At 41.8% G+C, this 16742-nt stretch overlaps 2 protein-coding genes across 2 annotated transcripts; both read left to right on the forward strand.

Annotated features, from left to right (window-relative positions):
* On the forward strand, positions 1–13581 carry entpd2b (ectonucleoside triphosphate diphosphohydrolase 2b). Its single transcript, XM_079179028.1, has 9 exons — positions 1–391; positions 2519–2636; positions 5996–6146; positions 7976–8135; positions 8407–8634; positions 9162–9431; positions 10363–10482; positions 10719–10853; positions 10952–13581. Exons 1-9 carry the CDS (start codon positions 275–277, stop codon positions 11168–11170), a joined length of 1518 nt encoding a protein of 505 aa, XP_079035154.1. The 5' UTR covers positions 1–274; the 3' UTR covers positions 11171–13581.
* Positions 13582–14074: 493 nt separating this feature from the next.
* Positions 14075–16693, forward strand: phpt1 (phosphohistidine phosphatase 1). Its single transcript, XM_079178557.1, has 3 exons — positions 14075–14397; positions 14834–14961; positions 15231–16693. Exons 1-3 carry the CDS (start codon positions 14232–14234, stop codon positions 15321–15323), a joined length of 387 nt encoding a protein of 128 aa, XP_079034683.1. The 5' UTR covers positions 14075–14231; the 3' UTR covers positions 15324–16693.
* The last annotated feature ends 49 nt before the right edge of the window (positions 16694–16742 follow it).

A 16742-nucleotide genomic window follows, 5' to 3' on the forward strand; every position in this document is an offset into this window, starting at 1 on the left:
TGTTTTCATTCATTGGCCGAGGAGGAGACGGTTCCGGGCGCGCGGAGGAGTGCTTGGCTGCGCGAGGACCATAAATTCAGTTCATACTTTGCTATCCCAAGTGAAATGTAAAACAGGTGGCAGGCAGCAGGTGAAGCGTGAGGCGGGCGGTGTTAAATGCCGGGGCCAGTGGGGAAGCCACCAGCCACGTCTCCCTGTTGGCCGCTATTAAAAGTCGACGCTCAAATTGCCAGCGGGCGGAGAATCGGGAGCTGCGCTTGAACGCTCGCGCTCCATGGCTCGGCGCTGCGCTCACCCGGTCGTCCCCATCGCGCTGCTGGTGTTTGGACTTGTTGCCATCCTGCTCCTGACCATCCCCACCGAGGACGTTCGGGAGGCGCCGGGGTTCATGGTAAGGACGGTTCCGTTTGCTATTTTTGGATTAGTTCCGTCAGCACGTTGAGTCTGTCTGGATAGTGTAACTAAAGCTGTGCTGGACAGGGATACACACTCAAAACATTCTGTGGCACTACAGGATTCTGTTACGTTAGTAGCCTACTTGGAGGTTGTTTAGCCTACTCCTACTCCTTGATTTTCCTGTTAAGTTCGCATATTGCATCCTTTTTAATCTTTAGAATCATGACTTTAATTAACATGCTCTGATCAGCTGTTGAAGCCTAAATGTATGGAGGTTCAGGTGCAATAAAATAAAAATAGACAAAGTCAAGTTGAAAATTGTATCTCCTACAAGTGTGAACTAGTCACATTACTCTCAATTCAATAAGTAGTGTCAAACTTTGATGACACTACAGATGTCATCTAGCTGATAAAAAAAAAAAAAAAACGGCTTCAGGGTTCCAGAGCACCTCCTAAATGTCCCCTTTGTTGTCTTCTGACTGACTGGATGCATTGCACCAAAGGCGTTCGCTGTCACAAATTATTAAACCATGTGAAAGAACCACTTAATCGTGCACACTAATTAGGTACTTTTTTCTCTCTCTGTCACACCTCTTGGGAGTCTGTATGTTACATATAAAACATTTGAATAGTTGGAAATGCATTTTGTGATATGCAGGACAAAAGGCCTCTATAGACCTGAGACTGTATGATCATTGCATCGTGGATACACAAATCATCTTTCACTTGCGTTGACACTGCTAGATGACGGCGGTTATCTGAGTCTTCAGGGTGGACCTAGTGGATGTGATACTGATAAACTCAACGGTACATTGTTATAAAATAATGAATATTAGACTTTACCTGTGGAGCGACCTGCTGATTTAAGAGACTTCCTTACATTCGGAGTGGAAAGCAAGGTTCAGTGCATGGCTTTGGCATTCAGAGTAGGATTGTTGCACACGTTAACTCCAGCTTCCAGCCCTTTCACTGAGTATCAATGTGGTTTTTCAAAGGGTTTTTCTTCGATTTTACGGGGAGAGAAGTCCAACAGTTCCCATAGTTCATGAAATGAAAGGTCAGAACAGATCATCAAAGCTGCTCTGTGTTCTCTGTGTTTTTTGGCAAGTGTTAGAGCGAGTCCTTACAACTCACTGCACAGCAATAATGAGAAAATGTTATGAGAGATAACAAGCACAGCTTCCACATGATGTTCACCGGTTGTACTGACTTGAGAAGTTGCGTGTTTTCGCAAACGCCTGAGTGTGGAACGATGTGCAAATGTGTGTTATGCATTTCTGCACGTGCACTTTTGTGTTTGTGGTCTCTTTCCTTTGCATTGTCGGTCACATACCTTCTTGCATGGCTGGATTTCTACTGGCGTTTCCTTTCATTTAAGCAAGTTGCTTAATATTCTACATGGCAGGGAGAAGGGAAGCAGTGTCATGGCAACAGGTTTTTCATCACGGTGGGTAGGCCGTGGCATTTGAGGGAGCATTTTCCGCTTAACAACAAAGTCAGGACTGTCTCAGTTCTTAAAGCAATACTTCACCCACAAAATGACAATATGTATATCGATTACTCTCCGTGTGTTACCTCGAATCCGCGGCAACAACTTTTTTCTCGCGTGCCCCGTTTATGTAACGCGCCTCACGAGCACGCACTTACCTGTTTCAACTTGTTGTGAGTTCGTTCTGTTTTGGCTATAATAGCACACAATTCAAAAAAAAATATATATTTTTGACAAACGGTGCAAATCAAACTCCTCCTAACGTATGCTCGTGTACACACTAAGAAAGGACTGGAGTAACATTAACAAAACAAATTGTGAAATAACATTTTCTTTTTCTTTTTTTAAAAGTCAAGTCAGAACCTTTGTAACACAAAGGTGGAGCTGCGCGGTGATAACATGTCCTATATTCCTGTGTTTATAGAAAAGAGAATGCAATCAGTTTATGTCGATCATAAATGTAAAAGAACACCCCCCAGGGTAACCTTCGAAGTTGGCGCTACCAGTTAATCTCGTTTGCAGATAAACGTCTTCCAGACGCCAAAATCCAGGTCACACAGCCTCCATCGTCTTTTTTTAACTCCCCTTTTCAAGGCTGTCAGTACAATTACTTCTGCTCTTTGCTCTCTGTAGTACGGGATTGTCTTGGATGCTGGATCTTCGCACACAGCTCTGTACATATACAAGTGGCCAGCGGACAAGCAAAATGGAACGGGCGTGGTCACCCAGCACAGCGAATGTCACGTTACCGGTAAGTGTCAGCGTTCCCTTCAACCAAAAACACCAACACATGTTTTAAACACTCTGGGTACCAGTACTCGCACACTTCAGAGGTGGCTCTGAAAAGTTTAGATCTTTCTCTTCACAGAGGACAGCGTCTGTAGCCAGATCAGTCCAACAGCCAGAAGCACTTTAATATTACTTTAGGCCCCAGGGCTACGGGTGTTTAGGAGGCCCCTCTCTCCCTTCACAATAAGCCACAGCAACTGTCAAAGGACAGCCGCAAATAGTCAACAGAGTGCCCTCCTGATTAGTAAACACAATATCAGTAGAAGACAATGCGTCAACAAAAAATTGAGACAAGGTTATCAGCCAAGTAGGCCACGAGAAGATCAGTCTTTTAATTAAGTTCAACAAAGCACACATCACAAGCAAAGAACCACCATATACAACGGTATAAAACCAGCGTTCAGAAGTGCTTTCTTACTTTCAGAAGTACGGAGGCCACAATCACGTTCTTCATATCACGTTTGTGTAAGTTGTTCTCCTGAATCGTCCTCAAGCTTTTCAGTGGTTAAGAACATTTGGCATTATTCAGTGTATTTTTTCCCAACATCGAGTAATAGACATGTGAGAGAGCAGAATAAAATGTCCCCTGAGCCGCACGCTGTCTTAGGCCCAATCCCAATGTCCCCCCTAAACCCTCAAACCCTGAACCCTCAAGGACTCACTGACGTCACCTGGTAAGTGGTTGAGTGTGAGAGACTGTGAGGGCTTGAAATGGTATAAATAGGAATGGGGCAGCACTTTGCTGCAACATGTCACGTTACCATGAAAACCACAAATAAATGTGATGTATAATTGTGTGTATTTATTTTATAATTTGTACTCCCTGATTTGAACGTCTTGGCTCTTTCCTCACAAGATAAGGTAACTTCATATAATCTATTTACTTGTTTTTGTCAAAACAGCTTCAATGACAAAATCAAATATTTGATGAATAAATATTCTCTGATTTCATGTTTAATTTTTGTTCCATCTTTAACTCTTAATGTTTCTGTGCAAATTGAATAAGACAGGCTGAACACACGTGAGCCGTCCTCTTTGTTTACCTTTTTTTTTGTTTCCGTCTCCATGCGTCCACTGGTTACCCCGTGTTTAACGTCACATTGCAATGATTTGTGGGAAAATTCTCTTAGGCTAAGGCCAAATCCCAATGTCCCCCCTTACGGACTCACAGACTTTGAGGCGCTCTCCCGCGAAGTGCGTGAGGGTTTAGGGCTGTCCCGTTGTCAAATCGTCGAGTGTTTGAAGGTTCTCTGGCAGACATTTTGAGCCCTTAATGAACTCTTTCCGTAAGTCAGCATGGCATGCTGACTTAGCCTAAGGGAATTACCCACAAATCATTGCAATGTGACGTTAAACACGGGGTAACCAGTGGATGCATGGAGACGTAAAAAAGAGTAAACAAAGAGGACGGCTCACGCGTGTTCAGCCTGGAGTATTACATTTACACAGAAACATTAAGGGCTAAAGATGGAACAAAAAATAAACATGAAATCAGAGAATACTTATTTATTTATTCATCAGATATTAGATTTTGTCATTGAAGCTGTTTTGACAAAAACGAGTAAATAGATTAAATGAAATCACTTCTCATCTTGTGAGTAAAGATCCTGAAGACGTTCAAATCAGGGAGTACAAAGTATAAAATGAATACCCACAATACATCATATTTGTTGTCGTTTTCATGGTAACGTGATATGTTGCAGCAAAGTGCTGTCCCGTTCCTATTTACACCATTTCAAGCCCTCACAGCCTCACACTCACCCACTTACCAGGTGACGTCAGTGAGTCCTTGAGGGTTCAGGGTTTGAGGGTTTAGGGGGGACGTTGGGATTTGGCCTATGTGACTTATGGTAAGGGCTCATAAAGGGCTCAAAATGCCTGCAAGAGAGTTCTCAAACACTTGACGATTTGACAGCGGGACAGCCCTAAACCCTCACGGACTTCGCGGGAGCGCGCCTCAAAGTCCGTGAGTCCGTAAGGGGGGACATTGGGATTGGGCCTTAGTCTTGCTCGTTGGAAGCGTGGCGATGTCTGCGGTGCTTTTTAGTGACTTTGTCTTGTGTTAATAACTTACTGAGGCCTCGGACTGTTTGCGTATCAACTGTAAGGTTTAACAGTGGACGACATGACTTTAACCTGCTCTGCACTATTTGTCACAATTCATTCATATCGACTGAACCAAATGTGACGTATCATTGAGATATACGGCAAATAAGCACATCATTTAATGATTGTCTAACCACATACAAACCAACACAATATTGGCTTCTGTTTGACACCAGCACACCTGTTGAAGATTAGCATGTCAATCAGCTTACCACATAGTTCGAATTTGAAGCCGTGCATTTTGGCGTGTTTCAACAAGAATGTTCGGAACTTACAGACTATATGTACGTACAGCAAAGAAGAAAAACGCGGCAGGATGAAGATTTTACAGACGTTTCAGCACTTTCTTGGCTCCCTAGCGTAATATAAAAGCTGTGTATGTAGCAATTATGTCTGAAAATGTGAGTGGTTATAAGATAATGTGCATACAAACTGGAATCAGTAGAATAAGCTGTGGGAGTGGTTTGAAAAGTTTTTATGGAAGTTTTTATGGACTGTAGGAGAGCGAGCTACAAACAGGTCAGCCTCCTTTCAAGCCTTCAGAGTGTAAACTTTTTACATTTTAAAACACAGGTGTTTCTGGTGACATGCAATAGTAGGTGGGATCCGGAAGAGTACCAGCTGTTTCCTGTGACTGTCTGATGTTATCACAGCTGAGCGCAGCAAGTGAAGCAGCTTTTTTGTCTCGGGCCATCGTAAATCAGGAATGAGTCAGAATTGAGCTTTTGTGCTTTGCCACCCGTGTCCAGCCAAAGGGTCCTTTTGCGGCTTGGCTTAGATAAACAAATGTTTATTTTGTTCCAATTAGTCATGAACACGGCATTGACACTTGTCAAGTTTCATAAAAGTAAAAAGGCCACAGTCAGAAGTGAACTTTGATCCCTATGTCCGAGAACGATGCATATAAATTCAAATCAGACAATTCAAAGGCTACAAGAGTCCTTAGAAATGATTCGTAACATTTGTGGTTCTCACAGGGACTTCTGCTAACAGTAAGGAATAACGCTTATGTTCTATAAGTTGATTTTTCAAAGGGGATTATCATGCTCTCTCTTTCCCCCTGGGTTGTTGTGGGAAATCTCTAGTCTTGTGGGTGTGATCGATTTGCACCATGATGCAGGTGCGTCGCAGCAACCTACACTAGAACAAGATCCGACACGTCCATCTTGTAAATCAGAGGGGTTTTTTTCTTCTACCTGTCGATCGCCGGCTTAGGCGGCGGGATCTCCAGCTATGCGGGCCAACAAGGAGCAGCAGGGCAGAGCTTAGAGGCATGTCTGGACCAGGCAGTGAAGGACATCCCCAAAGAAAGACACCAGCTCACACCTGTGTACCTGGGAGCCACAGCTGGCATGAGGCTTCTGAAGTGAGTCAAACTGAGAGACCAGACTGTCTCTGTCTGTGTTTATTTTGTTGTGTTTCTACATGACTTTATTTTTCTTACACATGAATCCATGAATGTAACACTGTCACGCGCTAATCCTCCTGTACAGTGTGACAATGATAAAACAGTAAAACAATAAAGTGCTCTTCAAAACATAATTATGTACCTTGTGCAATATCAAACCTGTTATATGTGGACATCTGGACTAACAGGAATTATACCGACTTGTTCTCGACTAAGTGAACTTACACATATGTAGCATCCAAAGCTGCCTGTGTGCTAAGCCCTGTAGTACCAATCCTTTCTTTATTTAGTCATATGAGGGAACATAAACGTATTGCCTGTCCTCAGACAAATATTAACCTATCTAACTTCTGTAAGTTGGTGCCTCTTGATTTCCCTGCTTGTAAACGTTCCTCAGCGTCGCTCCAGTAGATTTATGAATGTCATAATAAGTAGCAATAGGTCATATGCTGTAAACACAACTGAAGTAACTATTCATGTGTGAGGTTCGCGGTTGTGGCAAGGATGTCAAGACATTTCTCTACAGACTATCCACACCTTCCTTCTGGTCTAATTAGAAACCTGATAAACGGTGTGACTGCATGAAGCTTTGAGAGCACAAAGCATGGGCTGTTGACCGAGCGCCTTTTGGGATTATGCAGCAAAAAACAGCTGTCAGAGGTGGATATGGAAATCCTTTGCACAGTGCAAACTTAAGCTACGTAAAAGCCACAGTGTGAATGAGAGGCAAAGACACAGTCTGTCTATTTTTCATCTTTCTCTCAACAATTGGGCGGGGCCGGGTTAATAAAAACAAAAAAACATAATCAAACTGGTTTGATTTTAAGCCAAACACCGGACCAGTGTACCGAATTTTAGGTGACGCACTTGACTCAGCAGCCGCTCCCGAGACCTACAATATGCTTGATTCATACTTCTGTGGAAAACATTGAGCAGAGCTTTTCCACAGAAGTGTAACGATTTCACGCGGAATCTCACATTGTTTTAGAACAACAATAACATTACTAATTCTAGGCACAGGAGCTCCTCCTCCTCATCCAACTCATATGGAACTATTGAATCACGCCTATCAAATGAATCAAAGATCGCGGGTCCAAGTCAAAAAGAAATATGAGGGAGCCCATGAGTGAGAGTGTAGCGGCTCCTGCAGAGTTTACACGTTGCCTCGACTTTGTTCTTCGTATCGCCTCCTTCGTCGGCTTCAAAATGTTGTCGAATTGGCATATTGGTTTGTTTTCTTTGACACTAAATCTGTCATGTCTCATCACCCCAAAAAACACATGAACTTTCTAGAAAACAAACACAACGTGTGCTCCCCCCCCCCCCCCCCCCCCCCCCTCTCTCTCTTTTTTTGTCTCAGCCTGTGAAACAGAAGCGGCTCCTTAAATGTAAATGTTTAAATGTTTATCACGTTGTCATATTGCCTTTAACCAATAGCATACAGGTTTCTCTTTAATTTGCCTGGCTGTGTCAAAATGATAAACGTCTGTTCAGCTGATTTGCATAAAATCAAACTGGTTAAAGCTTGTGCACCGGAAACCGGAACGGCCAAACCGGAAATTGATCCAACTCTACTAAACATCCCTTTGCACTCGTAACATGTTGGCACTAAGGTAACTCCTTACAGTGTACATAAAAGCACTAATTTAACTGTTTAGTAGTAAATCCTTATTAAGGTCCGGGTCAGCGTGGGTCAGCTGAATCTTTACAGTGTCAGAGGTCAGCAGTGAAACAGTGAGTTTTAAGCGAGGTTTGTGAAAACTGACTCTTTTTTTTTCCCCAACAAGCATCTCAAGCCCAGAGCTGTCAGTTCAGATTCTGCAGGAGGTGGGCCACAAAATCCAGTCCTACCCATTCAGCTACCAGGGGGCGGCCATACTGAGCGGTCAAGAGGAGGGGGCGTACGGCTGGGTCACCGTCAACTACCTCTTAGAGAACTTCATAAAGGTACCGTGTTTTGGGAGTCAGTGTGTTTCATCTTAATCAACTCAGACGATGATTTGTAGAAATGTACAGCAACAATGGTGCTAAAAAAAAGCAGCTTGCATTTAAATCTATTCAAATATTTCATTTTTGCACTTCATTGTTGCAAAGGTGTTTGTCTCTTTAAAGGGTATTTAGCCGGTGACTGATGACACCTAGTGGCCTGTGCAACACTGATGCTCATATGTCACTATTCCCATTACCTTCTTCTATTTCCCTTCTCATTTCTCCACAGTATGGTTTCGTGGGTCGCTGGTTCAGCCCCGGCAGGCCCACGGTGGGAGCGCTTGATTTCGGCGGGGCGTCCACCCAGATAACATTTGTGACTCAGGAGGAACTAGAGGACCAGCACGACATGATGAAGCTTCGCCTTTATGGCCACGAGTACTCTCTGTACACACACAGCTTCCTGTGCTACGGGCAGGACCAGTTCCTAAAGAGGCTGCTGGCTCACATAGTGAAGGTAGTGGAAGACGACACGCTCACTAAAACTGAAATGAAACAACCTGCTATTTACTTTGTCATCATACATATATACTGTATAAAGATGCAGTCTTTAAAGACCCCTTTATAATATTTGTATTATAACAGGGGAGAGTTAGTGGACTTGCTTTCTCTCTTCAGGATCCAGACATTAATGTTAGTGTCTTCACTGTCTTTAGGTTCAGACTAAACAGTACACTGATGGATTTCAATGCAACATACAGCTTTATGAGTTGCTTTGTATGTCCATTCAGAATTCAGACATTATAGCAATGTTTTCTATATGGTAGTTAAAGGGACAGTGAGTAGGATTTGATGGCATCTAGAGGTGAGGTTGCTCACTCCTCCCTTTCCAAGACTGCAAAAAAAAGTCCGGCGATATCGACATTTGAGAGAATGAACTTGAAATTGGTTGGGTTCTCATTACTCAACGATATTTCACATTTTATGTTCTCGGAAAATTGCAAAATTATACATTTTTAATGGATTTCTCTCTGTCTCTCTCAGTCTCAGGGTTACTCTGGGTCAGTCACTCACCCCTGCTACCCTGCAGGCCACAATCGAACTTTACAGTTGAACAGTATATTCAACTCACCGTGTACTGCGAAGTACAAACCCAGCTCCTACGACTCCCAGGCTTCTCTGACAATACAAGGCAGCGGGCATTATGAACACTGTCTGAGCAACGTGTCCGAGATCTTCTCCTTCGACGGCTGTCCGTTCTCCCAGTGCTCCTTTGATCAAGTCTTCCAGCCAAATGTCACCGGGGGCTTCATGGTAAGAATGGCGGGGAGGGGGCAGATGACACAGAGGGGTTGGACACATTGGTAGCTTTATAGACTAGACAAGGAGCACGGGGGGGGGCTCACAAGACCATTTTTATAACAAATATATACAGTTGGCCTATATCTGTGTATTTCAATCATTTCCGTGAAGAAAAGTAAATAAAAAATATATATATTTTAGATTATTATTTCAGAAATAATAGAGCTAACAGAACAATGGCCAAGCTTTGAGGAGAAGGAAACACTGAATCTGTCAAAAAATAACCTATTAAGAATGAATCATTGTTAGAAATCACAACAAAATACATAATGTAGACAGAGAATTGCATTAAAAGTTATGTTGCAAAGTTCACAGGAAATTCATCCAAACTGCTCGTTTTACACAAAGGTCCTGCAGTTATGGGTTTCACTCTTCTAGTTGTACAGTTTATCAGTTGTTCTGTAGTGTTATTGTTTGCATTGAACATAAGATTAAATATCCATAAACTATGTCACTTAGTTGGGTCGTCAGTTTACTCAATATCAGAAAAGGAAAAAGTTTGGGAACCATTGATATAAAAGACCTTTGCATTAGTTACCAAAAATCACAATATCTAAGTGAGCACAATGGATTTAAGATCTTCCCTTCAGTCAAAGTAAAACACCACAATACAGAAATATTGCATTACAAGTAAAAGTCCTGCATTCAAAAATATACTCAGGGAAAAATATTTGCAGCAAAAAATGTAGTCATTTAAGATTAACATTTTCACAGTAGGCTACACTTTAGAATGAGCACAATATAGCCTCAATGGGCAAATAGAAACATAGGCATTATTTGTGTTTCTATATGTGTTACATTTCTCTCCTAGGTAGTATATTTTCCATGTGGTATTAATTGCCCCAGTCTGAGTTTTGTATTTTGTCCTCTTTCTGTGAACCAGGCGTTCTCTGCGTTCTACTACATCCACTCCTTCCTGCAGAGTACCACCAGTATCACTGTGAGCACTCCTTCACAGCTGGAGGAGGCCTCCAAAACTGTGTGCAGGATGACTTTCAAAGAAGTAATGCTTCTTTTTATTTATGTGCCAATGATTTTTACGTGTCTTTTTTTGTGTCTGTGAATGTGCAGAGTTGTGTGGTTTATGACCAAATACCTGCAAAACTATCAACATGCCCATCAGCCTGAGGTGTACGTTGTGTTTAACACTAATGAGCAATAGCAACATGCTAAAACGCCACATCAAAATGGTGAACGTGGTACACATTATACCCGCTAAACATCATCATTTTGTTCCAGATGCTGCTTCTGGTGCCGAAGCTAAAGTCTCGTCTGCAGGACTACTGTGCTGTCTCTGTGTACGTTAAGATTCTCATGTTGAGAGGATACGGCTTCGATGAGACATCGTTCCCACGCATTTCCTTCGAGAAGAAGGTGAGAACTTTATCATCATTTCACCAAAATGTATATCCTCCATGCTCAATTGCACATTAATAAAAGACCCCCATTTTCCACTCTTGCTGATCCTCCAGGCAGGGGACGCCTCGTTGGGTTGGGCTCTGGGCTACATGCTAAGTTTGAGCAGTTTGCTGCCGGCAGAGACGGTGGGGCTGAGGAAGGCCCTGACCCCGGGAGCGTGGGGAACGCTTATCTTTCTCTTTGTCCTCCTGCTCGCGGCGGTCCTGGTCTTCATCGTACTCCAAGCTCTCGGTGGGAAGAAGAAGAAAGGAGGCAGTGAAAGCACCATCTAGATACTATAACGCGGCAACAGGTTTTTGCTTGTGTTGTGTCTGTACTACACAACGTTGGATCTAAAACAAAACTGTGAGGTTAAAGAGCTGAATTTGAGCTTTATTTAAAGGTCCAGTGTGTAGCATTTCTGGGGATCTAGTCGCAGAAATGGAATATAATATACATAACTATGTTTTTATTAGTGTCTAATCACCTGAAAGTAAGAATCGTTGTGTTTTCCTTACCTTAGAATGAGCTCTTCATATCTACATATGGAGCGGGTCATGTTTCTACACTAGCCCAGATCGGACAAACCAAACACTGGCTCTAGGGACAGCCTTTCGTGTTTTTACATTACCTGAACCCCCTGTGGTTCTTCAACACGTTTGGGAAGGGAGTGGTGAGTGGAGGGGTATTCAGTTGATTGCAACCTGCAGCCTCACCACTAGATGCTACTAAGTCATACACACTGTTCCTTTAAGGGTGTTCACATTATAATGGGAGAAGAGTGTAGGAACTGTATGTCTTTTTATATGCATGGTCTCCAAAACACGGAGACCACACTGCATATTCACTGATTGCTAATTAGTTGTATAATTAGAATCGCGTTGGGACTACATAAAAAAAACACTCAGGCTTTAACTTCACAGTCCTTTTTTTGTGTCATTTCATATCCAATGTAGTAGAGTACAGAGCCAACACAATGAAAACATGTCACAGACCGAATACTGTGTGATCGGCTGTCGGTTTAAGAACATAGCACACTGGCACTACAGGGGAGGTCTGAATGTAATTTTTATTCTTGAAGAATCCAACCAACAGTTGATTGTATAGAATGTAAAAAGGTCCAGCGTTTTGGGACTGTACTCTGAGGCACTGTGGCAGTAAAATGAAGCACATTGTGGAGATAACTACCAGTTTAATATGAAAGCAATCACTAGTTCATATACATACATACATACATACATACACACATATATATATATGTGTGTATGTATGTATATATATACATACATACATACACATATATATATATATATATACATACATATATATATACATACATATTCAAAGATTTTTTCAAGTGGCAGCTTTTATTCAGCGTCTGCCCAGATAAACTTTAAATCATTCAAGCTAAGATTCAAATTTATTTGAATAGCATAATATCAACACATTTCCGACTAATGTAATGATAGCAAAGAGCTCTTGAATCAGTCACATACGTGTTTAGTTTTCTTGATGTCTATCATAGAATGTACGATGACGCAGTAGCTGCTGATACGGTAAGTTAATACCACACTCCCCTTTGACAATACAGAAAGGACTGATGCGTCTTTAAGTTACTGAACAAAACTTGCATCTAACCTTCCAAAAAAAAACGTATTTACTCACAGACTTAATGTTTATATTTGTCTTTTTTTTTTTTTACCATAAAACATGTTTCAGTCACGAATTCACCACTTTACTTTAGACAATAGTAGTAGTGGTCAGTTTAAGTTGGGAGTGGTTGTTTTTGTATCTGACGTGTGTGGTGGTGTTGCACTGCATTGTATTTTATTCATGGGTAATATTTTGCACCATAAAACTAGAATTTAAGCTTTGTTGGATTGGATTACACACTACTTATATTACATGTATTGTGCCCACCCCCTCTGCATTATATGTTGAGGTGAAACATGAAATCAAGTTAACCCTCAAAAAGAAATAATCATTATAAAGAAATGTATGCTGCAACATGAAGACATTCCAATATGTACTCCGGTGTGCTGGCATTAAAAGCCAAAGGCAACTCTTGGCATGCAGCTGTGCTAAATTTAGACTGTAGCAGTAATTCAGTGTGTCGGTGCCTTTTCCAAGAGCTTCTCAGATAGCCCCTGTGTGTGTTGAATATCAATGTATACTGTAGCATCTTTCAAATGATTCTTGTGGCATTAGGTTTTTTGCTAAAAAAAACAATTGGACAATCCTGGTGAAAATTGGTGCAGTTTACATTCAATCAAGTGTGGAAATACATTTAACACATTTTACACCTTACCAACATTTTCACTAGAATTAGCCATCTTAAATGATTAATTCATATGAAGTCAATGTGAATTTTGTATGATTTTATCGTGTTGTGTCATCGCGTGTGTTTTACCCCAGATAACAAAATATATGTTTTATATTGGGGTCCTTTACGCTCTTATGTGCCTTTCCTTCCTCTATTTGCTCTGGACTACAACTACCAAAATACTTTGCTCCACAAAAGTATTTAGCTTGTTCTGATGACTTCCTGCATTGCCCTCAAAATACATTTTATTTCAGATAGTTTTGCAGTAATGTGATGTTGTAATGTAATTTGCTGATAAATCGTCCTGTTTCATCAGTGAACTCACAGATTGAGTAATGGCGGCCAGTAAAAGAATCAGAATATAATGAGATGGAACAAATGAAGGACAAAATACAATAAAACAATTGTCTTGGTTAATGTGCTTGATTTATTACCTTATGACATAATTATGATATGATTAGATGAATAAGTGCAGGAGAAAAAAGGCATTCAAGTGCAACAATATCAGAATTGGTAAAACAACAATACAAAACATACAAGATTAACCATGGCAGGTAATGTCAATAATGAAAAAAATACATTCAGCAAAGGGTCCCACAATCAGTATTGCAAGATTGGCTGATAATGAAACTGCATAACATCCATATAATATAAAAAGACATAAGGACTTACAAGATCATGAGTAAAGAACATACTGTAGTGTGGTGTAAGTGGACAAGGCAGAATATGCGTGTTTAGCTTCCGAATGAGTACAGGATAGACTGGGAAAACCTCAGCTCCAGAAGATTTCAGTAGTGCTTTTATTTTGAAGGCTGTGACCGGAAGAAATCTAAATTGTAGCTTGCCATGCGGAAGCGGACGCGACTTTGAGGTTTCCGGTTTCTGTTGCAATGGCTTCCTGCTGGTCCGTTCGCGTCTAAAACAAGAAAATATAAACAGGCTCGAGAGACGCAGACACGGAGTTCGCAGGGAAAATATACGCAGTTTGTCTGTTTGCGTGTCTGCTAGCTTGCTCGCTGAGTAGCCTAGAGATGTGCACGCAGACGAGGGCTGCGGCTCTGATGGCCAACATACCGCGGGTAGACATCGACCCGTCCGGCGTGTTTAAGTACGTCCTGATCCGAGTGCACAGCAAAGAAGAGGGGGACGACTCGGAGATAGACATAGTCCGGGGATACGCCTGGGCCGAGTACCACGGTGAGTCAGGGGCACCAACACCGTCCATCACAGAACACGAGACCGTTAGCTAGCGGCTACGCTCGGTGTTCCGCTTATTATCGTCCCCCTAGAGAGACGAACGTTGCATTGGCTAGAGGCTGTACAAAACAACTACCGTCAGATGCCAGTTTATTAGGAACACCCAGCTAAAACTAATGCAGTCTAATTAAATAGTCTTGCATGAAATCCTACCTTCAGTCGAGTCGGCTGTATGTTCACTATACTCATTCTGGATGATGTAGTTGATGGTGCTCTTGAATTGTATTGTGAATACTGAGAGGTGTTTTGTAATACTTGCAGAAACACCGGCTTCCTAAATGACCAACCAATCATCACCTCTGTCAGACTGTGATGATTTATACTATTCTATATTATATCTGGACAATAAAATTGTTGTTTATGCCCTTTCTTGCAGCTGATATCTATGATAAGGTGTCGGAGGAGCTGGAAAAGGGCGGCCACCTGGACTGTGAGTGTATCGGAGGAGGGAGGATCAGCCACGACCCCCAGGCCAAGAAGCTCCACGTCTACGGATACTCAATAGTGAGAGAATTCAGCTCAATAAAAACTGTGATGACAATGACATACATAGTACATAAGAGTAAACGTGCCATAAGACCACAACTTTGAGCTGAAAGAGGCTGAAAAGCTCCACATTGCTGCAGAGTTGTCTGATGACAAGTGATGGGTTCATCACTAGGAGCGATCCCTTTCACGTCATCGTTAAATTCAGTGTTAAATATAGATTATTTCAGCTTAAATAACTGGTTAAACTCTGATGGAACCTTGACGTGTAACTTTTTTCGTTGCAGGGATTTGGAAGAGCAAACCACGCTGTAGCTACTGAGAAACTGAAGGCTCAGTATCCAGACTATGAGGTGACCTGGGACAATGAAGGATACTGAACTGACCTAAGATCAGCCTCTGGCGGGCGCCCTTTCTCCTGGACTGACATGGCACTTATCTGTAACCCCCTCATTAGGAACCACACTGAGTCCGATAAGAAGCTTTTTGATACCACACTGATAATCCAAGACTAAGACTGACGAACAGCGACGGGTCTGATTAGAAGACGGTCATTTTTATGTTACAATTTGAGTAAAGAAATGACAAACAATGTTGTTTTTCACATTTCTACTCTACTTGGATCTAACACAAATACACGGTCGTCGTCTTCTTCTAGTGTGAATAAATAGCTGGTCCCGACATGCAGTCCCTCACCGACTTGTTCTAGAGTCACATAGCCTCGTAAATACGACCTAATCACTAAGAGATGTTGGAACTGTAGATGCTTTTGTTGTGATGTATGTTTCATAAATGTTTCCTAAAAACTGCTTTTAAACTGTGTGCACACTGTGTTCCTTCTGTCGCAGAGCAAAACAAAACCCCAATGCTTATCTTACTTCTGGCCAACGGCAGTTGTATCGACAGCCGTCGACTGTAAGCTGCTGGAGAATGACCTTAATTAAATCCGGGTAGATAAGACAAAATGAACTTGATGATCTTCCAAGATTATTTTGTGCTGAAGTATTTAGAAATTCTGACACACTGGTTGCCAATGAAAGGATACCAGATGTGCTGTTGAACTTGTATTTCTAATATAAAGTATTTTAAACCTGCATTTATATGCCTCCGTGGCGGCAACCACTGGCTGTTGGTTATTTCCAAAAATCAGCCGAGTTGCGTTTTACGGTATTATTGCTCCGCCCAAATCTTTAACCACGCTGGACGGGACTTTTGATGCGCACTGTCAATTCTCCCAGTGGGGGCTGTCCAATCAAAATGTTTAATTTTTGTGTCATAAACACAAGATGCAATTGTGGAGCGAGACAGCTGCGGAGGGTGGGTGGGTGTGTTTTGTCCCATTTTGGAGCAGGGCTGGTAGTTCTTCACGTATGGAGGCAACCGTGACGTCTGGCTGCTTTGATACCTGCCTTTTGTGGGAAAAGAACGTGACGAAGTTGCAAAATGGCACAAACACTTCATCACAGACATAGAAGCTATATTCTTAACATTAATACGGTTTAATTTAAAATGTTTATTTGGTAACATAGCACTTAGAAGATGGTACAGACAGCTGATGTTATCGCATAATTCCCATTTATCTCGTGTGAAGACGATGGCACGAATGGAGCCCGGAGCTAAACTAAGTTCCCTTAAGAAAGGACTTTGCTTTACTTTACTTAAAGTGCCTTTCCAGAACAAATTCAGTGAACTCAATTTGGGAGAATTTGTTAAATAAAGATCAAATAGAAGGATAATACTGTTTGGAGTGTGATTTTTTTATTGATTTTTTTAAATGTGGCTGTTTGCACCTGAATTGC

This window comes from Pholis gunnellus (genome assembly GCF_910591455.1).
Source record: "Pholis gunnellus genome assembly, chromosome: 18".
Lineage (NCBI taxonomy): Eukaryota > Metazoa > Chordata > Actinopteri > Perciformes > Pholidae > Pholis > Pholis gunnellus.